The 25,304-nt window shown below is 50.4% G+C and overlaps 1 protein-coding gene across 4 annotated transcripts in view; it reads right to left on the reverse strand.

The window, feature by feature from the left end:
- Window positions 1–25,304, reverse strand: part of Vgll4 (vestigial like family member 4) — a 111,608-nt gene that overhangs the window by 9,812 nt on the left and 76,492 nt on the right. For 3 of the 4 annotated variants that reach the window (XM_052174582.1, XM_052174581.1, XM_052174580.1), the window contains one exon: window positions 18,149–18,338. In XM_052174582.1, coding sequence (XP_052030542.1) covers window positions 18,149–18,338 — 190 coding nt within the window. Of the gene's footprint in view, window positions 1–2,537; window positions 2,629–18,148; window positions 18,339–25,304 lie in introns of those variants that run through there. The other variant, XM_052174583.1, reaches the window with a different exon arrangement.

Here is a 25,304-nt window from a genome sequence, read left to right on the forward strand (position 1 = left end):
AGGTGGCTTCCTCTGGTTCCTCTTCAGAACCCATTCAACTGAAGTCACCGCCCCCAGAGTCCTCTGACTTCATCTGTGCCTGGGGGGACCCAGCAGCGGTTAGCTGGCTTTCCTTGTTTCCCTGTGACAACACTCTTAAGTGTTCTTCAGTTGACCCCAAGCTCACCACTAGCCCTGCAGTTTATTATGTCTGTTATGGTAAGGGATACAATTAATTCTTTTCCCTTAGATTTATTTTTGTGTATAAGTGTTTGCCTGCACAAGATGGTATGGAATCCCCTAAAACTAGAACTGCTAGTTGTTGTTAGCTAACCATGTGAGTGCTGGGAACTGAACGCTGGTCCTCTGCAGGAACAGTCAACTCTGTTAATCTCTTGAGCCATCTCTCCAGCCCCTACAATACCATATTTTGGTTTGTTTGTTTGTTTGTTTTTTAGTTTTTTGGGTTTTTATCGGAGACAAGGTTTCTCTGTATAGCTCTGGCTGTCCTGGAACTCACTCTGTAGACAAGGCTGGCCTCGAACTCAGAAATCTGCCTGCCTCTGCCTCTGCCTCTGCCTCCCAAGTGCTGGGATTAAAGGCATGTGCCACCACCACCTGGCTACAATACCATATTTAAGGATATTGTCCAGTTGCACTAAGTGCATTCGTACACTATACAAACCATTTACCACCACCCACCTCCAAGAGTTCTCTATTGTCCCCACTAAGCACCCCAGGTCAGCCAGTCCAGGGAACAGCCACTCCTCATTACCTCAGGATGAGCCAACCGCTCTCTGTGAAAGTGGCCTTACAGTAAGTCTGCTCATGTACCATCACTGCTTTGACTCTGGTTTATTTTGCTTAGCAAACTCCCATGGTTCAGCCGTGGGTTAGTATCTGTTAGCGTTTTCTGTCTCTTTAAGGCTGAATGTGTCCCACTGTAACACAGAAACCCATGCCTTTAGCCAACCACCCATTAATGAGCATTTTCCTGTGCTGCTCCCACTTCTCGACTATGTGAACAGAGCCACTGTGAGTCTAGGTGTTCAAACAGGACCCAGTAGACTCTACTGTCAAACATTCTGTGTAGATTCCCAGAAGAGGAGCCATTGGGTCACAGCGTGGTTCTCAACTGTTAGCAACTGGTTAAGCTAGCTACAGCTCAAGACTTTTCATTCTTTTTTCTCTCTCTCTCTCTCTTTTTTTTTTCTGGTTTTTCAAGACAAGGTTTCTGTGTGTAGCCCTGGCTGTCCTGGAACTCACTCTGTAGATCAGGCTGGCCTCAAACTCAGAGATCCACCTGCCTCTGCCTCCCAAGTGCTGAGATTAAAGGCGTGCGCCGCCGTCACCACCACCCCACTGGTCTCCTCTGATCTTAGAAGCTCCCCATAAACACAGAGGCCATCACTCAAGGCCTACTTCATCGTAGCCGTTCTGACGGATCACTAGCAGTGAATCTGGTTGGGTCTCTAGAATGCGTCTCTCATTCAGCACCTGCCCCTCCTTACAGAAAGGTTGCCAGGAGCCCAGGTCTGGCCCTCCAGCACAGAACTGATTAAGCCTTCATAAAGCAGCCTTCTTGGGTTGTGGGAGCGACACTCACGAATATTGTGACCATGGCCCACAGAAGTGACCATGGCCCACAGAAGTTAGTGCGCACCCTGCTCCTAGCCACCAGGACACAAGGCGGTGCGGGCTGTGGCTGCGATCAGCTGTGAGCTTCTGGGAGACTCAGCCACATATCTGTGGTCCCCATTTCTCACTATGAGGCCAGAACAATTGCTTCAAGTCTTCAGAGGGTGGCTAATGGTAACAGTAATAGCTACCACTTGGGTGGCAGCAGTGTGTGGTGGGAGCGAGTCCTCAATGTGTCTGCACCACTCCTACAAGGACACTCCAACCCGCAAGGCCCTCCCTGGGCTCCCAGGGGCAAGGCTGCTGCAGCTTAGCTGACCAGGGAGGGTGCAGGTCTCAGAGTAGATGAGGGGAGAGCTTGGGAGAGCTATTGTGCAAGTTCCTCAGGGTTGGGACAAAAGCATTTTCTATCAGACCCGAGAGGTCAAGAGGTCGCTGGCTGGTGATGAGCGACAGGGGAACCTGAGTGGAGTGTCCAGGGGAGAGCGGCTGAGGTCAGAGCCTCTAGACCTGGCCAAGTGCTCTTCTGTTATCTTCTGTTATGAATAAACTTGAGAGCAGAAGCGCAAGCTTGGTGTCTGGGCTGAGAAGAACAGGGGCCCCCAGCAGCTGCTCCCCTCCAACTAGACGCCGCCATGTGACAGCCTCACCTGAACCTGGGTGCTCCTGAACCCTGACAGCTGCCTCCACGCTGCACTGTGACGGCCCCCTCGCCCTAGCATGAAGAGCTGGTGGTTACATAGCTCGGCTTGGGACAAGGTGCGGGTGGCCAGGAGACAGGGACCCAAGGAACATCCCTGCTGCGCCCATCAGTTCTGCCTCCCCCAGCTTAAATTAATTACAGCTGAAAATACAGCGCTGCCATCTGCTTTGAAAACGGCAGGATAAGGGAATAAAATGAAAGGGGTTTTGGTACTAACCTCACTTTAATCATTGCCAAGGAGCATGAAGACAGCCCAGCGTCCTCCCACAAGAAAGCCTGGGGCCTCACAAACTTGGCAGGCAAGGAGGGCGCGCACCCCGTCAGAATAAGAGTCCCCGGGAGGAGGGTGTGAGGTGCGGGGCCGCCTGCCCCGCGCTGCAGGGGAAGCTTCCTGCAGGCCTGGGAGAGGCTGGGAACTCCTGGGAGGCGTTATTTACAGAGTGTCGCCTGCCAAGAACGTTGCATGCATCGCTGCAGTTCCATTTTCAGAGAAAACAGATCTGCTGTCAGAATTACAGCAAGGCACTTCCTCTTTCTTTGTTTCCCTACCTTCCATAACATCAGGCTTTTAGCAAACTCTACAACTTGGCCAAAGGAAATGCTGGCAGGAAGGGGCGAGGCAGGAGGGAGGGGATAGGCCTGCAGTTCAGCTTCTGTGGGTTCTCTGGTCCTCTTGCCCTCCTCACACACCCACCCCACTTGAGAGGCTGCTCTGTTAGAAGTGCCGACGGCCAGTACTGAGACACATCACACCGGTGAGCACATCATCTAGTCCCATCTGCAGATTCCTGAACCTTAATCCCAGGCCAGAGGCCTCAGTTACTAGGGAGTCGCCTGCCTGCCTGGTTCCTTCAGATCCTAAGGAGGCTGATTTGCAACATGCACGGGCCTGCTGGCTCCTTTCACACCACAACTCAACAGCATTTACATGAAGCAAGCTCTCATAAGCCAGACCTGTAGCACGGAAGACCAAAGTGCGCCAATGAGAGAGCATTTCTTGTGGGAGGAAAACACATTTTTAAAAAAAGATGCAAAGGCTGTCTTCCCAACCTGCCAACTGTCACTGTCTATAGCAACCGTGTCCATAACACTGCGTCTCAGGAGTGTAACTTTCTAGTAAAGGCTGCATCCATCAGGCCCAAGGGAACATCTGGTAAAATGGTTAAATAAAAACAATTTCATTTCTGATTTCAGAGTTTACTAAGGATGCCCAACAAGGGACAAGTATCTCATGTTCCCAGTTCAGCTAGGCAGGAAAGATCCTGAAAGGGAAAGGGAGGGAGGGAGGGAGGGACAGCAGTCGGAGGCCTCAGGATGCAGTCGGACCTACCCCTTCTCCAAGGGGTGAGGAGCCCTGTCCAGCCACTAGGCTCCACCCCACAGTCACACCCCGCCTCCCTACCCAGGGCTAATCCCCTCGAGTCCCACAGCCTCTGAAGTGGAAGAGCACAGACACACAGACCACAGAGGTTCATACAAAGGAGGCCCCTTCGTCCCATGGTGGGAGGACTGAGCAGACACTGTGGCCCCGTCCTGGCCACGTGGTGTGGGGTGTTCGTCAACACAGCTCAGCCCTTTCTAGAACACTTTGGGAAGTTTTCCTGCTAAAGAAAAAGATCTAGTGAGTGATCCAACTGCATCCAAACAAAACATTGTGTGCTGGGGGGAGGGGGAGAGGGGAGGAGGGAGGTGACACGTGTGTATGCCAGCACAGAGGTCAGGCTCCAGTGCCCTCCAGGTCACCTCGGGCCATCAACCTTGGATTTGTTTTTTGCTGCTGCTGCTGCTACTGCTGTTTTTGTTTTGTGTTTTAGTGTGTGTTTGTGTGTGTGTGTGTGTGTGTGTGTGTGTAAAGAGACCGTGTCTTTTTCACTGGCTATGCTGACCAGGCAGGGAGCTCCAGGGAACTGCCTCCTCAGTACTGGGGTTATAGTGTGAGCCCCCTCAACCAGCTTTTTCACATGGTTCTGGGGATGGAAGAACTCAAGTCCGAATGCTTGCAAGGTACCATTTACCAACTGAGCTATCACCATAGCCTGAAAGTTTGTTTGTTTGTTTGTTTGTTTGTTTGTTTGTTTTACAAACACTGTAAATACTTGAAAGACTTTGGAAGACAGAGCTTATTGGACAGTTAGTCACAGAGTACACATGGCTAGCAGGCACATCCAGAGAGCTGCAGGGCTCTGAGTGAGGATGCTACCTCTCACAGATGACAGATGCCGTCACTGCTGGGGAGATGCTGAGCAGGGGTCGGCACACTCGGGTTAGCAGACACCAAATGGGGCCCCTCTGACTCACAAACACCACTTCCCCAGACAACCTGACCACGCCAGTGTCTGCAATCATTAAAGAAAGGAAAGTTGAGGAGGACTGAAGGAATCGCGGGAGAAATGTCGCTGTCCCTGCCCCTCCCAGCACTGGGGAACATGCTTACACCCATATAGCATATTACAGCCCCACGAAAAAAAGCCCCAGGTCCTGAGACCATGCAAGGGCTATAGCTCAGACGGTAGGACACCTGTCCAATGTGAATGAAGCCTTGTGCTCAGTCCTCAGCAGATAAGCAAGGTGTAATGGTGTGCCTGTCACCCCAGCACCAGGGAGGCGAAGGCAGAATGATCAGAAATCACCCTTGACAACATAGTGAGTCTGAGGCCAGTTTGTTCTCTTGACAAGAGGAGGAGGAGGAGGGAGAGGAAGAGAAGGAGGAGAAGGAGGGAGAAGAGGAGGAGCAGGAAGAGGAAGAGGAGGAAAAGGAGGAGGAGCAGGAAGAGGAGGAGGAGGAGGCCATATCAGTTACCTATCAAGTGTGCTGCTGCTGCTGTTGGAAATTCAAGATCTCTAGTACATACATGCATACATTTCCCCCACTACACACCACACACACATTTCCCCACTACACACATGCACCCATTTCCCCAGTACACGCAGGCCCACGTTTCCAGCTTTCAGTCTGAAGACTCTACTTAAAGGCTAGTTATATAAAGCTCAGCGCTTGTCTACCAGGTCCATCTTCAGCAAGGCAGGGACAAAGAAAGTATGCGTGTGGGGGCGGGGTAGTAATCTGAGCTTCAAATGAATGATCAATAAGTAAACAACTGATGACTACAGGAAAACAATCTATTTTGATTGGTTTAGGAAGGAAAAGAAACCTTTGCCATGAATAAATAAAAGCACTGTTTTGGGAGTTTGTTTGCTTGTTTAAGTTAAATGGTCTAACTAGCTGGCTGGAAACAGTGGCCTTTGGAGCGCTGGTCAAACTATGAGAAGGTGAGCCACCCGAGGGCGGAGGTGAGCTGCCAAATTTATCCCGGCCTCCCAGTCAGTGTGCCCTCCAAACGGGCTTCCTCTTCAAGACCTCTCTCCTTGGCTTTCCCTTGCTTCCCCCCCCCCCGCCCCCCGAAGCCCAGCCTCCCCCACACGGTGGCCACACACCAGCCCTAAATCCCTTTTCATCATGCAGAGGGTCCTCAACTTGTCCTCGATATAAAGGGAGGATGCACTCAGTAGAAACTGTTCTCTGGTGTTGAGTTTTGCCCTCCCAGCCTGGCCTGGCACTGTGTAGTGTTTTTCTCAGGAACCTGCAAACCAAAGCGCCCGGATCAGCCCTAGTGGCTGCTAAGGAGCTAAAACAAGAAGCAGGCCGAGAGCCACATGAAACTCTCCTTCCTTCGAGATGACCGGAATAAAGTATCACCCTGGCGGTGGTGGCCAAGCAGCTCCTGCCATAGGTTCAGCAGGAGAGTTGATGGGCACTGACTCTCCAAGACCAAAGCCTACCCCCAAACCCTTTCTAGAACAGCCCTCCTATATAAAAATCTCTGAAGCAACATGTTTGTAACTGCATCCCGCCCTAAAAACATCACTTTAAAAAAATGAATAAACTGAAGAAAAAGCCTCTTTAGAGAGCTGAAAGAAAACAAGCCCCAATCCCACCCAGCTGCTTGGGTGGGGGAGGGGGATGAGGCGGAAGCCCTGTGAATCTCAGGCAACTTAGACTGCACAGGGGCATCCACAGCAGTCTGTAGGAGGCACACCTACAGTGAAGAAGGGTCTGACAGACCATCGCCTTTTACATTAGTAAACAACGGTGCTGGGTCGTGGGGCAGTGGCCAGCTGGGCGCTGAGGGGCAGGTGCTGCGCCTGCTCGCTGGGCCGTCCCACAGGGATGAATGCTTCCCAGAATACAGTGTCGCTGGCTGCCACGGCCACTGCCGCCATGGGGGACGTGGGGATGGCTGGGACGGGTAAATGCTGGATAGACAGACCACAACAACCTGATTTAAATCGGAGGCTCTGGAACGTATGGAGATCTCTCTGCTAGGAGCCCTCAAGGACGCCCCCACCAGAGCTGGCCCAGGTAAGAGAGGAAATCGGCGGCATTAAGATGCCATGGGTAATGGTTTCAAACAGCAGCGGAGGTCACAAAGGGGAGCAGAGCCATCCTGTGGACTGGCCCTGACTTGTGTCAGAGCCGCCTGTCACACAGGCAGACAACGCATGCTTAGCTGGCCTAAAGTGAGGGACGAAGGAGGTTTCCGTGAATTCTTTTAAAGTTTAACCACAGCGTTTCCATGAAAGCCCAGGGAGGTGCTTACTGGGAAGGGGGTTTGTCGGAACAGGCTCCTCCATCCTTGAAGGTCATACAAGGAGAGTGGTTTTATTCTGTAATCAAGGAGACACCGCCCGTAGACAGGCCCAGTGGTGTCTCTCTCTCTCTCTCTCTCTCTGTCTCTCTGTCTCTCTGTCTCTCTGTCTCTCTCTCTCTCTCTCTCACTCACACACACACACAGGCTCTGGACGAAGGCCTGTCAGCCAAGCCCAGCCTGGCTCACTGAGGGGCAGGAGTGAAGGGCAGCTAGCTCCTGGTGGCTCCAAGGGTCCAGTTTTCATCGCCCCACTCATGGTTCTGCCTAGAAACACATGACCAAGCATGACACATGAGCAAACATGACCCAAAGCAGGAGGGTAGGAAGGTGAGCAGTGGCTCACACTGGTCCTGAGCTGCCCCTCAAGCAAAAGAACACAGTGAATCTACTGGAAAGTGGTGTCCTCCAAGATGGAGTTGGTGGCAAATATGAAGGACACATGGGTGCAGCCCTGCTAGTTTTCCGAAGATGAGAGTGTCTGTCTATCCTTTTTTTTAAGATTAAAAAAAGATAATGTGTATTAGTGCTTGCCTGTATATATGTAAGTATCCATGCATGTATATGAACCACATGTATGTATGGTATGCAGGAAGGCCAGAAAGGGAGTGTCACATGGTGTTGAGAATTGAACCCTGGTCCTCATGAAGAACAGTCAATGCTCTTAATGACCGAGTCATCTCTCCAGCCACATACACCGGCCTTTCTCTGTATCTTTCACCTCAGATGTCTGACCGTGTTGCTGGTCTGTAAGTCCTGGGCCACACCAGCACTCTTCACTTCACCATACTCCATCCCTGGTTTCCACACACCTCACATCTACCGGGCCTGGCGCCAGTAGCAGAAAAAAGAAATGTAAATAGAAGGATGAAGAAAAAAAGGCATTTTATTCACACCGTAACCCGAGTCAACACCGGGATAAGAGACCAAGCAGGCCCACGATGCAGGCTGAATGAGGTACCTCCACAGGGAGCCAGGGATTTCTGCTCTGAAAGATGGGGTACAGGAAAGAGGGGGGACAGGGAAGTTGTAGTTGACTCTGTCCCAGCCTGGAAATGAGCACTGTGGCTGCAGGACACAGGAGGTGTCCCAGGCAATGCTACCTAAGACAGTACATAACGAGCTATGTAAACCAGGCTGGCCTTGAACTCACAAAGATCTGCCTGCCTCTGCCTCCCTCTGGGTGGTGGGATTAAGATTCAACTCCATCAAAAGGAAGAGAGCTTCAAGCTTGCTCTCTCTCTCTCTCTCTCTCTCTCTCTCTCTCTCTCTCTCTCTCTCATTCCATTCTCATCCCAAGGAGTATCTGGCATCACACTAGGTACAGAACTATTGACTGAACAAGGCCCAGCCTTGGTATAGACGAACAATTAGAGGCGGGCAGAGAGAGGCACACCGTTACCTCAAGTTCCACCACGTTCGAGGAAGACTGTTAATTTGCCATCTCTGGAGGAGGGTCTTCTGAATAGCTCAGGAGTCCTCAAGTAAGGCCAAGTGAGGCCCTGAGACAGACGGCATATAGCCTGAGGACTCAGGTCTACACAGTGATTTCCCATAGCTGACCAAGAGCCACAGAAACAAATACTTCAGAATCCTGGCCCAGAAAGGAGGTTTGCATGGGGTTGGGGGGAGGGGGGAGGGTTGTGACTACGATGTGACCCCAGCCATTGCCTACATGGAAAAGAATCAGTAGAACGAGGCAGTGAATACAACGTGGAGATGGGGCAGGAGACAGGAGGTGACTTTTGAGGTAAATAGAAAGCTCTTTATCAACTATGACCATGGAGGAGTGCCCCATGGAGAAATTCCTATCTGTGTACATGCAAAAGGGGGCAGATCTGTGTGACCAGCAGGTCTTCACCATAGATAACAAGGAGTCTCTCCCATGTACAGTGGCAATGTTAGCCATAGCCTGCATGACATCATCTAAAGGGCCACTGCGGTGACAAGGAGGGAGCCTGGAAGCAGAGAGAACATCAAATGCCCACGGAGACGCAACCTGTCACCTGACTCCGACACTGGGTAAGATGTGGTGGTGTGGGGAGGGAGTACCCTGAAGAAGATTCCATCTCCTTCTCTAGAGGCTGGGGTAGCCCTCAGGGAAGTGGATTAGTTCTCAAGAGCCTTTGTTTCCTGTTTCCTCTTCTGGTCCTCCACCATAATACAGCACAAAGACCTTACTAGAAGCAGCCAAAAAAAAAATCTTAAGATTTCCATCCCTGGAACAGTGAGCTACATAAACTTCTTACTGTAAATTAAACAGCTTCAGGTATTTTGTCATAGCAATGGAATCCCTCTGAAAGTTTCTGGATAGCAGGGCATGGTGGCACACACAAATCCCAGCACTTGGAAGACAGAAGTAGGCAGATCTCTGTGAGTTTGAAGCCAGCCCGGGTCTTCATAGTGAGTTCCAGAACAGCCAGAGGTACATGTAAAAACCTTTCTTTAAAAAAAAAAAATAAGGAAGGAAGGAAGGAAGGTAGGTAGGTAGGTCCTGGGAAGAGTGGCCCCCAAGCGAGAAAGGGGGACACAAAAATAGGTGTCATAGGAGGATCAGCCAGAAGAGATTCCTTTTGGAGTTGTCACTACATGGAATTACAAGTGTCCCTCAAATCTGCCACCGTGGGCAAAGCATCCGGGAGAGCCTGGTACAGCTTCCTCAGTCCCCCGGCCCTCAGTGGACACCCTGATAGCTCCCACTGTGGAAGGCAGCACTCCACAACCTTGTATCAGGAAATTACCCAGCCACTCCATTTTGAGCATCAAGCTTTGAGAGTCTGAAATCCTGAAATCAAGTGCTCTCGTCATGTCAGGTCGAGTCTCTGAGGGAAATCATGCTCCGCGGTGAATCAACACCAGCTCTAAACAACTCACGATGTTAATCGGCAGTCCCCGGGCATCTACGGCCAGGGTGCAGTCCCGCTGGCAACGCACGGAAGCTTGCAGTCCTCTTCCGAATCCTCATACAGAGAGAGGGAACAGAGTGCCGTGGTCTCCTCTGACCAGCCCATCACCCCACCTCAACAGGGCTCACCTGCTAGCCTCATCTAACCAGATCAGCTCCGAAGACCATCACACTGGAGGGGCGGGGCTTCAACACGTGGACTCTGAAGGATCGCAAGTCAGACTACCTTGGAGAGACTCTGGGCCAAAAACTGTGCCTGACACAGAACCTGGAAAATTGCACCGACATCCCTCCATGTATCCAGCAGCTCAGACAACAGACAGCCTCCGCAATGGCTGACCCCGGGAGTTGCTTCTCCTCAGCTGACCTAAGGAGAGCCAACAGACTCCCACAACACCCAGTGCTGCAATGGTTTCTGTGACGATCTATGAGATAACTGCCCTCCCTTCTTTTGCTGGAGACTATTGCTATGTAGCCCAGGTTGGCCATGGACCCTCCAATCCCCTGCCTCAGCTTTCCCCAGTGCTGGGTCACAGGTATGCACCACTGTGGCATCCTAGTGCCATCTCTTAGGTCTCCTCAAGGGAGGCCACGAGAAGCCAAGCAGCAGGAACAGAGGAGGCCCGGCTTCTCTGCCAGTCAGGAAGCTGAGGACCGAGAATTCAGATCGTCCTTGGGGTGGGTTTCTCTCCATCGCCAGACCCCACAACAGTCTCAAGCTGTTTGAGCATGCTCGGGAGATACTGTGAAATACAGGAAAAATAAAGTGTTCCAACCGAACAAACAGCAAAGCAGGAGGCCAGCGCCATGCAGGCCAAGCACAGACACCAGAGCTCCTCCTCCTCCTCCTCCTCCTCCTCCTCCTCCTCCTCCTCCTCCTCCTCCTCCTGCTGCAGACGGACGCGCAGGGAGAGCTCCGAGGAGAGGAGGTGCCCACCAACCCACACCCTGGCCAACCCCTCGGCCGTGTCTTTATCTTTCCTCTTTCCTCAGCTGGATCTTTCAGAGACCCAAGAGAACAGCACTTTATTTCAGGACAGGCTGGCTTTGTGTTCCAGTAAGAAAAGTCCTATGAAGTAGGCAATGCCCAGATTAACCGTCTGTATTCCAAACAGCTGCGATCTGTGTCCCCAGCAGAATGCCTTGGGGCCTCCTGGGAAGGGAACCTTCTAATCCTGAAGAAATATCTTTGACTTAACACAGCAATCACTCCTGCTTTTCTGATTTCAGAGTGGCCCTTTAGAACATGATCCTGCACATGGTCCCGCTCCTGGCAAGTCCCCCTTCCCCAAAGTTCTGACCCACTTCCGTAACCCCCAGGACAGATTACAGCCACAAAGCTGGGTAGTCCCCACACAGCCTGGACTGGACTGGGTTGACAGTGCTTTTGTTCTGTCCCCTGGCTCCTGATACCCTTGGCATCTCTTCATTTCATGTGTTATTCGTTATTCAGCCAGAAAAATGCCAGGAGCAAGATGGTGGCTGCCTGAGCAGCTCTCTGCAGAGACTCTTAAGGCAGAGGCGATGCCAGCCCAGGGAAAAGGCTGACATCAGCTCTCTGAGAGCAGCTCCCTGCTAGGATAAGGCGGCCTTTGTTTTCAGCTCAACTGTGAAAATGAGAAAATGCCTCCAGCCTCACAAACAAGAAACCCACACAGCCCAGGTCAGGCCTGTGGCCTTTATTTAAAGGTACCACAGTTCATCAGCAAAGGCTGTCCACAGAAGCCAGGAGGTGTGGTCACAACCCCCAGGGCTCCGCTAAAAATCAGCTGTTGTCCAGCACAACTCAGGCTAGTTCCCAGCTCTTACTAAAGTGTGGAAGGCACAGTTAGTCTCAGGCAAACCAGCTCCAAGAGATCACACTTCTCTGTCAGAAGGATCTTTCTTTCTTTTCTTTCTTTCTTTCTTTCTTTCTTTCTTTCTTTCTTTCTTTCTTTCTTTCTTTCTTTCTTTTAAAAAGACACAGGCTCTCTTCTAATTTCTGTTCTACAAGTCGAACACAAGCAAGTGAGAGAGAAGGAAAGAAGATCCCATCTTAGTAGTATCTTCGTGTCTGAGTTTCTGTTCAGGGAAACTAAGATCTTGACTGTAAAACAGTCTCTTAAACACCAGAACACCCAAGGATAGTGGAATGAAGGAGAGAGAGAGAGAGAGAGAGAGAGAGAGAGAGAGAGAGAGAGAACAAACGAACAGTGTGTTGGATGGTTTTGTGTCAACTTGACATAACCTAGAGCCATCTAAGAAGAAGGATCCCTAATTAAGAAAATGCCTGTAGATCAAGCTGTAGCAAGCCTGTCAGACATGTTCTTAATTAGTGACTGACATGGGAGGGCCCAGCCATTGTGGGTGTGGCCATCATGAGCAGTTGTCACCCCTCAAAGTACCAGCAATTACATTTTGATTGTCCTGAAACTTCAATCTGTCTAAAAGGTATAACAATAAAGTCTCGTGACAGAACTAAGACTCAGGCGTGTGCCACACACACCACTGTAAGGCAGTTGCCAGGACTGGAAGGTGGGAAAGCCTGTCACGGCTATCACCAGCCAGAGGTGGACCTCAGTTGAGTTACAGAGGTCCCATGCTGCTGTCTTAAAAGGGGAAGAGCGGGGACACTGACATTCTAGAACGAGGACACAAGGTCATGCCCATGATCGGTACACGGCTGGTACCCAGTACACACAGAGGCTGCTGTCACAGAGAAGCCTTCTCTCTACCAGCGGCCATCTTGCTGAGTGACGGACGTCCACACCCTCTGCCGAATACCTCAGCAGACCAGCTGCCCTGTGAAGGCTCCTTGGCATCCAGTCTCAGTTGAGCAAAGTTGGGGAAGCAACATGTTTGTTCAATGGCCACTCAGTTCAGCTTTAATGTCCCCCTCTTGGGGGACAAAAAACCTGTTGGTAGCACACACTGGGACCAAAGGGACTCAGGAAATAAGAAGCAGGGTCACCTCCGGGATCAAGTCAGGGTGCACAGTGAGCCAATATGGGACAACAATAAGAACCAGAGGATCGGCAAAGCAGAGGGTGCCACTAGCTCCCCGGCCCCAGTAAGCAAACCCACAGGGAACCACAACCCACCCTAGCCAGTGAGCCACTCCTACCAGCACACGCCTAATCCTTCAAACGCTTTCTCCATCCTCTTCACACACCAGAGTCCCAACTTGGGGTTCACATGCTCTCTGCTCACCCCATGGAGAGGAGAGAAAACACCCAGGGGATTCCCTAAGGGAAGCAGATAGGAAAAGAGACAAAAGGTCCACAGGCTACCAAGTGCTCCCCCAGATCTGCCTAAGTCAGACTTAGAAGAGCGGGAGAGCACACTGGTCACAAGACCACACCAGGGCAGAAGGTGAGGACAAGGGCTCAGCATGGTGTTGGCCCCGGCAGGAGCCCCTGAGCTTGGCCTGCTCAGAGGCTAGGGAGGCTATTTCCTATCCCTGCGATCAAAAGGGGACCCCACTGCACCTGGGGCACTCCCAGGTGGAAGTGTCACACAACCCAACACAGAAGTCACTGTCAGTGTGTGCTCTGTGCCAGTAATCAGAATGGTTATATATGTATGTAGTGTGTGTGTGTGTGTGTGTGTGTGTGTGTGTGTGTGTGTGTGTGTGTGTTCTGTCTTCAGACACACCAGAAGAGGGAATCAGATTCAATTACAGATGGTTGTGAGCCACCATGTGGTTGCTAGGAATTGAACTCAGGACATCTGGAAGAGCAGTCAGTGCTCTTAACCACTGAGCCATCTCTCCAGTCCCCCAATGTCTGCTTCTTTAAAAACAAACACACAAACAAAACAAATGAAAAACAGCTCAAATAAGCGAGGGCAGGAAGGCAGGGAAGTGGGTCAGGGGAGATCCACCTATGGTGAAAGAAAAGGTTACATCTACTGCTGAAGTAGAATATTCTGGCTGTCTAATACAGAACTAGCCTTGGGCAAGCACTCCACAAATACTCCTGCCCCTCCCAGGTAGCTAACTTAACAGTTCACCTGTACATCCTGCTGTAATGTATGGCTGAAACCTGTACTGCTTCCTGTCAGCACTGCCTGGTCAGCAAAGAACCCTCCCCAGGTCTCACCAGCCAAGCAGCCCCAGACAAGTCCCAAAGCCAGGGAGACTGAGCACGGCTGCATCGCAAGCTTACACCGCTGCAGATGCACAGAGCCTTGTAGGTGGCCTTGTAACGGCAATAACCTTAAGGGTCCTACACAAGGGGACTAGCCAGGAACTCAGGAGTGTGTGGGCCTGGACTGCTATGCAGCTGTCAGCACAGACATGGAGCGAAGGGTCTCCACGGTGACCTGTTCCAATGCCCATATGGGCTGGAAAACTGTGGCTCCCTGTGAGGAAAAGGGAAGTAAGAGCTCACACTTGCTTTTGGAAGGCTGGTGGCTCACGGGACAGAGTCACACTTTGCCCAGGTGTACTTTCTAAGATAGTTTCTGCTGCAAGCAGGTTAACATCTTAAAGATAGAATAAAGCAGGACAGTGGTGGGGTAGTGACGCACGCCTTTAATCCCAGCACTTGGGAGGCAGAGGGAGGTGGATCTCTCAATTCAAGGCCGGCCTGGTCTACAGAGTAAGTTCCAGGACAGCCAGGGCTACACAGAGAAACCCTGTCTCAAAAAACAAAATACGAACAAACAAACAAACAAACAAGCAAAATAATATAAAGTCAACAAAGGCGAGGAAAAAAATCTAGAACTCAATGCAAAAAGCAACGGATAATTGAAACTGTTCTGACGGGGGAGGGGCACGAATGTATGGAGTTCATACATTCATCACAAGAACATGAAAAGGGACCCGCAAACACACCAGACCTCTTATTAGGGTTTCCTCAGACTGGCACCTATGAGCAGGGCATCTGGAGTGCACACTGCAGGCCTAGACAGGGACAGAATGGCAGTGCCGACAGGGACTCAGGACTTTTTAATGGCAAGTGTCTAGAAAAACACTGGGCAGGGATCCCTGTGAAGATGGCCGCGTTCTAGCGCTGGCTGCCCACAGTAAACACTGCTGGCCACGCCACGGTAGCCCCTGAGTTTAAAATGTAGCTAGGGCAACTGAGGACAGGAACTCTCGATTCATCTTAATTTAACTTTTAAATGCCATGGAGCCGGGGACTGAAATGTTTCGAATGCTCTGCCACTAAATCACAGCCCCAGTCCCCAACTTTCCTCTCCTGTGAAGTTTGTATCTCAGGCTGTGGCGAGTGTCCATTGTATCAGAAGGCTTCCCCCAGTAAGAGAAATCACCATGTGACACCTGCCAAGGGACCAGGGCTTCCTGCGACTGCGGCCATGAGGCTAGGAGAAAAAGGAGAGCCTCGGGGACAACTATGAGGCTGGGTGAACTAGAACTCACGGGCTCTGTGAATAGTCACACACACACACACACACACACACACACACACACACACACACAGCAGGTTGCACCAAAGCCACTCCCTGAGCCCTCCCCTCCACAGTAGCAATCCCACCCCACCCAGTCCAACTCCCCAACATCCACGTTTGCAGCACGTTTCTTCAGAAGGAATTGTCTTCCTCAGAGTCGACAAGGACCAAGCACTGGAGCAATCTCGAGGGGTGTCCCCCCTGTAGCTCCCACTGCACTTCAGGACCCCTCACTGGCTCCACCTGCACTGGACAGCATCACACCATGGGGTCAGAGAACGGCATCTTCTTGGCGAGTGGCACAAACTGTTCCAGCAGCAAGCCCTCCTCAGCATCGGCACAATCCCCTTATCGATAAAGCTAACAAGACACATTTTGCTTGCACACCATTAGCAAATTCTAGAAAGACAGAACACAGACACAGAATCACCTCGCATTCCCTTTCAAGATACAAATACACTAGGGTCATTTCTGACCCCACAGAATAGTAACCCTAATGTCCTCTTAGCCACAAAATACAGAGGAAGGAACACACCACAGCTCAAACAAGACGCATCTACAAGTCAATTAACACACATACTAAGGACCAACGACATCAATAAGCAAGATTGAGAAAATGCCTAGTGGCAATCCTTGGCCTCCACTCATACCTACACATATATGCACCTTCATGCACATTCATGAACATGCACACAGAATTTATATGTGTATTTTACTATAACTGAAGAAAAATGGTGGAAAGCCACCTACCTGTGGGGAGCCCAGAGAGTCTGGCAGAATGAGGACACAGTTTCTATTTTTCCTCAAACTTTGCATAAAGATGCTAATTGGGAGCTGCAGGCCAAATCTGACAGTTCTCTCATTTCCCCAGTGCTGGGGGCTACTCGAGAGCCCGCAGACGCTGCCCTGGAGCTGTACTGCTGCCCCTCACCATCCTGTAGGCTTAAAGCTCTTTAGAGAGTTGGTATTTCAAGCTCTTGTTGTCAATCACCAGGAAGTTACAAAATGATTTTTCAACTGTTTTAACACTCTAACGACATTAACTACAGCCAGGAGTGGTGGTGCCCATCTGTAATCCCCACGGCGAAAAGGCAGAGGAAGGAGAATCAAGTTCAAGGCCAGCCAGGGCTACCATGTGAGTTCAAGGCCACTCTGGTCACATAAGATCCAGCCTCAGTGAAACAAATAAGGCTGGTCACCAGGCACTGCACTGAGTCCTTACAATAGCCTAACAGGAAGACATGTTCACTGCCCCGTGGGACAAGAAGAAGGTGGCATCTGAGTCAGGGCACCCAGTCCAAGACACACATTCGCAAACACTCAACGCGCTCGTGTCTTCTGCTGTCCTCACAGCCAACATCTGCACAATGAGGTTATTGATGATAAGGCAGTATCCACCTACGCATTTCCTTGTTTTAACTCAGATACATAAGGACACCAGGCCCAGATACACCAGGTCTACACCCCACAGCTGGAAGGCCAAGAAGAGGGGCTACGACTAAAGCAGTCTACGTCGCCACACGGCTGCCTCTTCTTCCCTTCCCCTCCCTTGAAAAAGAAAACAAAGAGTCAAAAGTCTCTTATTTGGGAAAGTTGGATGGAGGGTAATACAAGAGTGGACGCCAGACCTCTCAGCAAGGAGCGCCATTCTGAGTCCCTCCCAGGCAGAGTGAGAAAGGAGACTGTTCTGCTCTGCGCAGCCTCCGCTGCTGGATTCCTGAGTGTAGCAAATTCCAGGCTCCAGACTGCAGGCTCAGCCTCTGACTAACACTACAGTGATTTATTTGAGGATAAATACCTCTGTCAGTGTCTTATGACTGAACACAACAGAGCAGGCAGATTGGCATGCGTGGAATGCAAGGACGCGGCTGAGGCAGCAGAGGCCGGGCGGCCGCCTCCAGCTGCAGAGCGCAGTCTGCAGGAGGGACCCTGCACTGCACCTGCTGCCAGCACCAGTGAGCCCTGTCTGTGCAGCAATTCCGGTGATTACAAACCACTCATGTGCACGTGGGGACATGGACTGGCTACACAGCTGCCACAGCCCAGACACCAAGTCCTGAAGGAGGAATGCGGCGTACACTGCCTGAGCCAGCCAGAGCATGTCACAGATTCAGAGAACTTCAGCTTGAGTTTCTTCATCTTGAAAATGGGTTTAAGAGGTAGGCTGGAGAGAAGGCCGGGTGGTTAAGAGCACTGGCTGCTCTTCCAGAAGGCATGGGTTCAATCTCCAGCCTCCACATGGTGACTCACAACTACCTGTATGTAATCCAGTTCCAGTCACTCTGGCACCCTTGTATCAACATGCATGCAGGCAATTCACCAATGCACATGAAAATAAGTAAAATCTTTATAAAACGAAAGAAAAAGTTTAAAGAAGAAGAAAAGGAAAGAAAATGAGAAGACACTAGGGCAATCCAATCAACTGCAATGCCAATCAAGGACCTGACACCATGAGGGCCTTTCTCACCCTGGCTCCAGGCTACCACTAGCTGCACGGTGCATGGTCAAACACGGCGCAATACGGGACACCCATGCAACAGCCTTCACTCCGATACTCAACAGACACCCAGTATGGATTTGCATAATGGCCAGCAGAAGAAACCGGCAAGCAAAAGACAAGTTTTCCAAACAGTACCAATAGTCCACCTTAAGGGTTGCTCCCCTCCAACGTGAGAGGTTGTGGGAGTTGAAAGGAAATGTGATTTTGTCTCTGCACCAGTCACTGAAATGAGCTCGACACCTTCCTGGCATATAAACACCACCTATCTTTTATAAACAACGTCGTCTATCAATAACTAATGAAATCATAATGATGTGATAGGGGAAAGGTGAAGGGAAACAGCCCAGCCCAGAGCAAGCAAGATCCCAGAGGGTGGAACTTACAAATGGGGGCTGAAGATCCGGCTCATCTTGGAGACGTGATCATTTTCACAGTCCAAGTCCTTGTCCCCGGGTTCCAAGCTGAATTTCCTCTTGCTGGGGCTGATGGGAGGCGGGCCTGTGCGGTGGCTGCTGAGAGCTGAGGCCACCGGGAGGGTCTGCATTCTGGGTTCTCCCCTGAGAGAAGCTTCACCTATGCAAAGAGAATTAGGATGTTATCTTGGGCGGGCGGGCGGGCGGGCTGGAGAAGCGCCCCATTGTGGTCTCCACAGTCCCCCAGCTCCCTGGCGCCCCGCCCGGGCCCTTGCAAAACTCTCTGTGGAAAGTTTTGGCAATACAGCAGGCAGTCTGCCATTCTCAGAACATGGTCTGGGCATGCAGCCACTGCCAAGCAGGGGACATTTGACATCAACAAGGTTTGCCAGCACTGGCTCTTTAGGGTAGAGTTTAAAACGAAAAGTTGCTATAAACAGCCTAGAGAGGAAAATAATCGGGAGCAAGCCCCAAAGGGAAGCTAACCCTCGGAAGGCCTTTCATTCTCAGGAAGGAATTCAGTCCCATACCTTTATAAGAAAGCGCACAGAACTGCTGTTGACAAGCTGATGTTGCTGTTTTTATTATATTTTTCTTGAAACATGTCTCTGTGTGTGTGTGTGTGTGTGTGTGTGTGTACAATGCCTATGGAGGTCAGAAGAATTGTTGGATCCCTGGAGCTGTAGTTACAGGCAGGTATGAGTTGCCCGACATGAATGCTGGGAATGGAGGCCAGGCTCTCTCGAAGAGCAACAAGTGCTCTTAACCACTGAGCTACCTCTCCAGTCCCAAGCTGCAACTCTCAAAATGTGTTTCACAGTTAGGAGCTCCCAAGAGCTGTGACACAGATCTGCTCTGACAGTCAGTCTGATATTTTTTGGGCTGTTTTGTCAGGAGCGTTGAGCTGAGAGACAAATTTGTGCCTGGTTGTGAATCAAGACAGTAAGACTTTTCAAATACTAAGGGGTTTGTACCTCCTAAAATTTATAACAGGAGTTATAATTACCTTGAGTGAAAACTCAAACATTCTAAGTCCTAAGGGAGCTAACAGAGAAAGCCTTCTGTTGGGCAGTTACACACTGGATTCTGTGGCCTGACCAATCTTATTTCCACCAGTCACAATTAAGAGTCATATTAGTGTGAGGTCAATTATATCTGAGGTGCTGTGGTACCCAAGAAAAGCCAGCTTTGTGACCACTCACTTCCCTTCATATCATCACTGATGCACGGCCGGCCGTCAAACAGGCGTCAGCTTCACATACAGGCGACAAATGCGATTTTGTTAGTGGGAAGGAGGGAGGGAAAGACCTTCTGAGAATCCACCAGGAAAAATAAAAACCCTGCCAGTTTAGACAGCAAGATATAAACTCACAAATATACAGTGACCTGTAATACACCCCAGCGGGATTTCTTGTACAGCATCTGGCCACAGGGCGGACTGGAACTTTCCATACTGCACGGGTAGCTCACCCTGATCTTGTACTGGCCTGCCACTCTCACAGACTCTGGCTGGTCTGGATAGGCCTTGGCTTCCTAACCTTTGATGAAGCAGTGATCATCCTCAGACCTTGAGAAGGTGTAAGATTTTTTCCCTCCCTGGCCTCTTGTTCCTTTCCCAGCCCTGTTTCTTGGACTTCTTCCTCTACAGAGCAGGGATACCTCTTTAAGACTCTGGTGAGCAGACGGAGATCTCCATGAAGCCAGAGGAAGTCACTACCCCTACAGACCAACCCACACAAAACAGCCTACACCATACACTCTGTGCCCAGTGTTTCCCAACACTCCTGGCAGGGGCCACGGAGTGGGGAGGACACAGGCTCAGCATGGACCCCAGAGTTTCAGGAGCCATTTCATCAGCTGCCCGCTGGGGCAACAGACATTGCTATGGAAACAATCACCACGGCAACAAGTTCTAAGGGGTCCAAAATAGGAGCAGTCATTCAGGACAGCAGCTATGGGGCAGCCCAGCCCCAGAACAGAAACCACCCACAGACCCCATAACTTGAAGAGAGAAGCCAGTCGCTCAGTGGCTTCTCTGCACACGCTTGGTGGAGAAAACCCTCCACTCCACACCCCCAGGCCATGGCAGAAAGCAACAATGGTGCCTCCGCCATTTGAAGTTCACACAGCAAAGAGTGGCTGGGCTTCGGTGAGGCTAGCACAGAAGAAGAGGAGTCCACAGGACAGTTTCCAGGAATGCACTGGGGACAAAGGAGTCAAAGGAATTGCAGAGTCCCTTGAGGATGAGGGTGTGAGTCCCACGTAGCACGGGGCACCTCATGGGCACTTCTGAAGTCTCATCACACGCATGACCAGGGTGAGCTGAATGGCTTACTCAGGTGAGCTGCAGACAGGAAGTATGTCCTCTGCTAGGCAGACGAACACCTCTGACACAAAGCTGAAGGAAGGGCAACCATCCTCAGTGGTGACCAGGTTTGGTCTCTGATACCCCTTTGCTCATCTTTGGGTCCATCCCCACTCTGAGGGAAGCTGTCCAATGCTTGTATGTTAAAGCTCATATGCTATGCTCTTGAAGTGGCAGAGCAAGGTTAGAACGATCTCAGCAGAGCGCCTTCCTAGGGCATACCTGAGTTCTATCCCTAGCATGGTTCTTCAAGAACACCCCAGACACATGCAAATGCTGTATACCTACTATTTCCACTCACAGCACCATTGTAGAATGTTTAATCGCTTTTTAAACATCTTCCCCCCAATTACAAACAAGCAAGATGTTCTCTTGGCCTAGGATGTCATAAGTATTAGCATATATTTATTTTAAGGAAAAAATAATAGAAAGGACAGGGCTGGAGGCCAAGCACTGCCCTAGGGCACACAGGGCCCTGGGCACCATCCCTATTACATAGGCACATACGCACAAACTCGGGGGTGGGAAGACAAAAGACAAAGCTAGATCATGATGTCACACGTGAGCTGTCAACACCAAAGTCACGTTGGAACTCAGGGATGGGGGAGAGCAACACGCGCCTCATCTGAAATCCTGCACGTGGAGGACTCTAAGACCTCACTTTCTAAACACAGTGATCCTAGCCAGACTCAAGACCAGCCAGCTGCTCCTTTCTCTCTCGCCTTTTACAGTCAACAAAACACAGAACTTAACTTTCAAAACAGCAGTGTGTATTCACTTGCTTGCTTGCTGGTCAAGATGGGGGTCTCACCGTGTGGCCCAGGCTGGCCTCAAACCCATCTTCTGCCCATCATAGCCTCAACCAACTGGGACTACAGGAATATGGCCCCCGCAGTCAGCTACGCTAGCTTTCAACATCAAACGTTCAACTTCCCATCCCCCATGTGCCCTCCACCATGTTTGAACCGAAAGTCAAAACATCAAACCACAGGTTCCCACACCAGCCACTCGGCTGCACTGGCGTGTCTCCTGTCTGACCACAGCCTTGGTGACCAGGCTGACGTCACTGTCTCAGTAGGAGGGAAGGCACCCCAGTACACTATCTGCCCTGCGACATTGCACAACCTTCTCATAGGCCCAGGGCCTTGTGGGGCAGGGGCCCAGGCAGCTGAGGCATATTTATTTTCTTGTAAATAATGAGTCTCCAGCACAGAGATGAACAGCTGGGGAGAAGGTGCAAAGAAATCAGACTCTCTGAGCAGTTCAGCTGTGGCCATCGCGTTCTGGGTCACTTTTTGTTTTTTAAAGAAGGGCTGTTGGGCAACTCAGTGAGCAGGCCCAAGCCAGTAGAGATAAAAGATGTGACCTACTGTCTGCCAAGGCACAAGTCTGGACCACACTTCTACTGCTCAGTGACCAAGCCGCTGTCCTCCAGCCCTCTGGTTATAACAAAAAAGCACCTGTCACACTGCTGCTCAGAACCGCAGGCCCAGTACCAGGAGGCTGAGCTCAGGCAAGCAGCCTGTCTAGCCAGCCAGGTCAGTGTGGCCATGTGGGGTCCAGCCCTGGGCAGGCCTTGGGTGCAGAGCTACAGTGAGGCTGAGGAGAACCATGACCTGAATGTATAGCCTTCATCTAACAACAGGGGAAGGTCATTAGCAGGGCCACAGGGGACCTGACAGACTGACACAAGGAGCATTTGAATACAACTTCACGCAGATCTCCTGAGCCTCGCCTGGAGAACCTGGTGGCTTGGCTGAGCCAAGCACAGCCTATGGTACTGAGGCCACGTCTGACCAGAGCCAGGAAGAGCAAAATGGGCAGCTGAAGAGACAGCACACCAGGCAAAGCACAGAGATGACCACTGTACTCAACCCTGACACACGAGGGCTCTGGGGACCCCTGTGGGGGGCTGAGACCAGATTCTCTGGCTGTCTGCAGATGTGTGGGCCACTCAGGCTTCATTCAGGAGATAATGACAGAGAAGCTCCAAGCGTGACCGAGTCCCAGAGAGCACAGCTGGCACGTGAGGACTTGACAACGTCCACAGTCTTACGCGGTTTTAAGTACCTCTAAGTACACAAAGGATAAAAGACAATGGTATTTGATTTTGTTTCCTCTCAACAAGGGGAAGGAGAGCTGGCATTGAGGTTAGGAGCACCTCCTACTCTTCCAGGGTTCAGTTCCCAACACCCATGTTGGGTGGCTCACAACCATCTTAGAACTCCAGCTCCAAGAGATGCAATGCCCTCTTCTGGCCTCTGCAGACACTGCATAGGTGTGGCACAGACACAAACGCCCAAAGAGCATCAAAAGTCTTAATAAAAAAAAAAAAAGTCCCAACCACATGACAGCTAGCTAAAGTAGATTTTTAAAAACTGAAGGAAAAGGTTAATCTGACTATCAAAAGGCACTAAAACATGTTGAATACCAAGCTTCTGCAATCCTACCCAGGCTGCTGTTAGAAGGCGCACCAAGTCCACACTGTGTAAAAGCACCCACAGTCCCAGGAGTGGCAGTAAAGATGCTTCCTCTCCTTCAGACCACAGCATGTACCAGCGAATCGAGGAGTGTGTAATGCACAGCTTGGGTGGACTGCCACCAAGAGGCTCCCAGTCACTGCACCACAAAGGAAGCCCCCCCCCCCCCACAATGTTAACAGCAACAGGAAAGGCTGTCCAGGGCAGCGCTTGCTTGCTTTGTAAGATCTATTTTCACTTGTGTGAGTGTGTGAAGACGAGTGAGTGCAGTGCGTGTGTGCAGAAGCTGTGGAGGCCAGGAGAGGTCATCAGATTCCCTGGAGCTGAGCTGCCTTGGCCTGGGTGCTGGGAACACAACTCAGCCTCTGCCAGGGTGGTTAGTGATGTGACCACTGGCCCACTTCTTCAGCGTCAGAGATTTTAAAATGTTTCATGCACAAACTCCTTTGGCCCAAGAAACTTCTACAGATGCATATACCCAAGTATATACATATAGAAGTTAAGTATAAAAATAAAATATTTAGATAATAATCATTAAAAAATGTATTGCAGAACAATTCTTTGGTATATATATAATTCTACCATTTATTAAATATGAAAATATACTGCATACTAATGAGATGGATGTATATCTCATTTAAATTTAATAAATCTTAACTGACTATTTGACATCTTTCAGAATTGATCAGTATTTTCATTTTATAATCTTTCAGTGCTGAGAATGCTGTCTCATATAAATATATAGTGCAAGATGGAAAAGGATGTATTTGTTTAGAGACATTAATGAAAGTGCTAGAAGTTCTGTCCTAATCCCAAACCAAATTTTACTGAACTATTTTTATAAGAAATTCAAATCAGGGGTTTTGATTTGAATCAATAAAGGCAGGTGTGGTGGCGTACGATTTTTAATCCCAGCACATCAGAGGCAGAAGCAGGCAGGCCTCTGTGAGTTTGAGGACAGCCTGGTCTACAAAGCAAGTCCAGGATAGCCAGGGCTACACAGAGAAACCCTGTCTTGAAAAACCAAAAGAGAAGGGCGGTGGTGGCGCACGCTTCTAATCCCAGCACTTGGGAGGCAGAGGCAGGTGGATTTCTGAGTTCAAGGCCAGCCTAGTCTCCAGGACAGCCAAGGCTACATAGAAAAACCCTATCTCGAAAAACAAAACCAAAAAAAAAAAAAAAAAGAAAAGAAAAAAGAAAAACCAAAAGGGGGGGACAGGGAGGGGATAGGGGAGGGAAGAGGATAGGGGAGGGGAGAGAGAAAGGGGGAGGGGAGAGGAGGGGAGAGGAGGAGAGGAAAGGGGAGGAGAGGGAAGAGGATAGGGGAGGGGAGAGAGAAAGGGGGAGGGGAGAGGAGGGGAGGAGAGACTCAAGTTAATAATTCAAGTAGAGTTTTCAAAATCAAAACAATACAAAGCAAAGAGATAATGAATCTTTTTGCCTTCATGTACGTCTGTGCACCATGTGCATGTAGTACCCATGGAGGCCAGAAAGGGTATTGAACCCTCTGTGGACTTTTAGATGGTTGTGAGCCACTTGATATTCGTGAGAGACTTGAACTCTGGTCCTCTGTGAGAAAGAACAGGACACAGCCCTAACCACTGAGCCATGTCTGTAGCCAAGACACTTACTATAACGCACGCTGAGGAATGATGGCAGGAAGACACTAAAAATCAGTTTCCAAAAGAGCAGAAAAGCTGTAGCAAGCAGTAAGACGCCTGAAGATCCTAACACAGTCATCTCCAGTCTGAGCCAAGTGCTCTCCAGAGATCGCCACACTGTGCGCAGCAGCAGAATGGGGTACACACACCAGGTGCTCAGAACCAAGGCTCGGTGAGCACACACGGTGAGACACAGGTGAGTGTGTCCAGACACACCGCAGACTCACCACGCTTCTGCTGTTGCTTTGTTTTGGGTCGCTGCGCTTGCAGACACCTTTAGTGGTTGCTAAGCTTTCCCGCCCCCATCCTCCACATTCATGGGGTCAACTCTATATGGGGCCACAGTCTACAGCTTACAAAGCTGGAGTCTACCACTAAAGCTGAGGTTGGGACTCATAAATCTTAACTGGGATTCAAAATGCCCAACCACTGTGGGCATCCCTGCTTTCTGACCCCCACTTAGCCAGCATCTTCTTCTATCTGGGTTCTCCCCTCCCTTCCCGGAGGGTCCTCAGGAGAATGCTGCAGATGATGAAGGCATACAGGCTTGGTGTCACTTGAATTGGAGAACTTGAATTGGCAATGGTCCAATGTGCCACATGTCCTGCCATGGGCCACAC

This window comes from Apodemus sylvaticus, chromosome 2 (genome assembly GCF_947179515.1).
Source record: "Apodemus sylvaticus chromosome 2, mApoSyl1.1, whole genome shotgun sequence".
NCBI lineage: Eukaryota > Metazoa > Chordata > Mammalia > Rodentia > Muridae > Apodemus > Apodemus sylvaticus.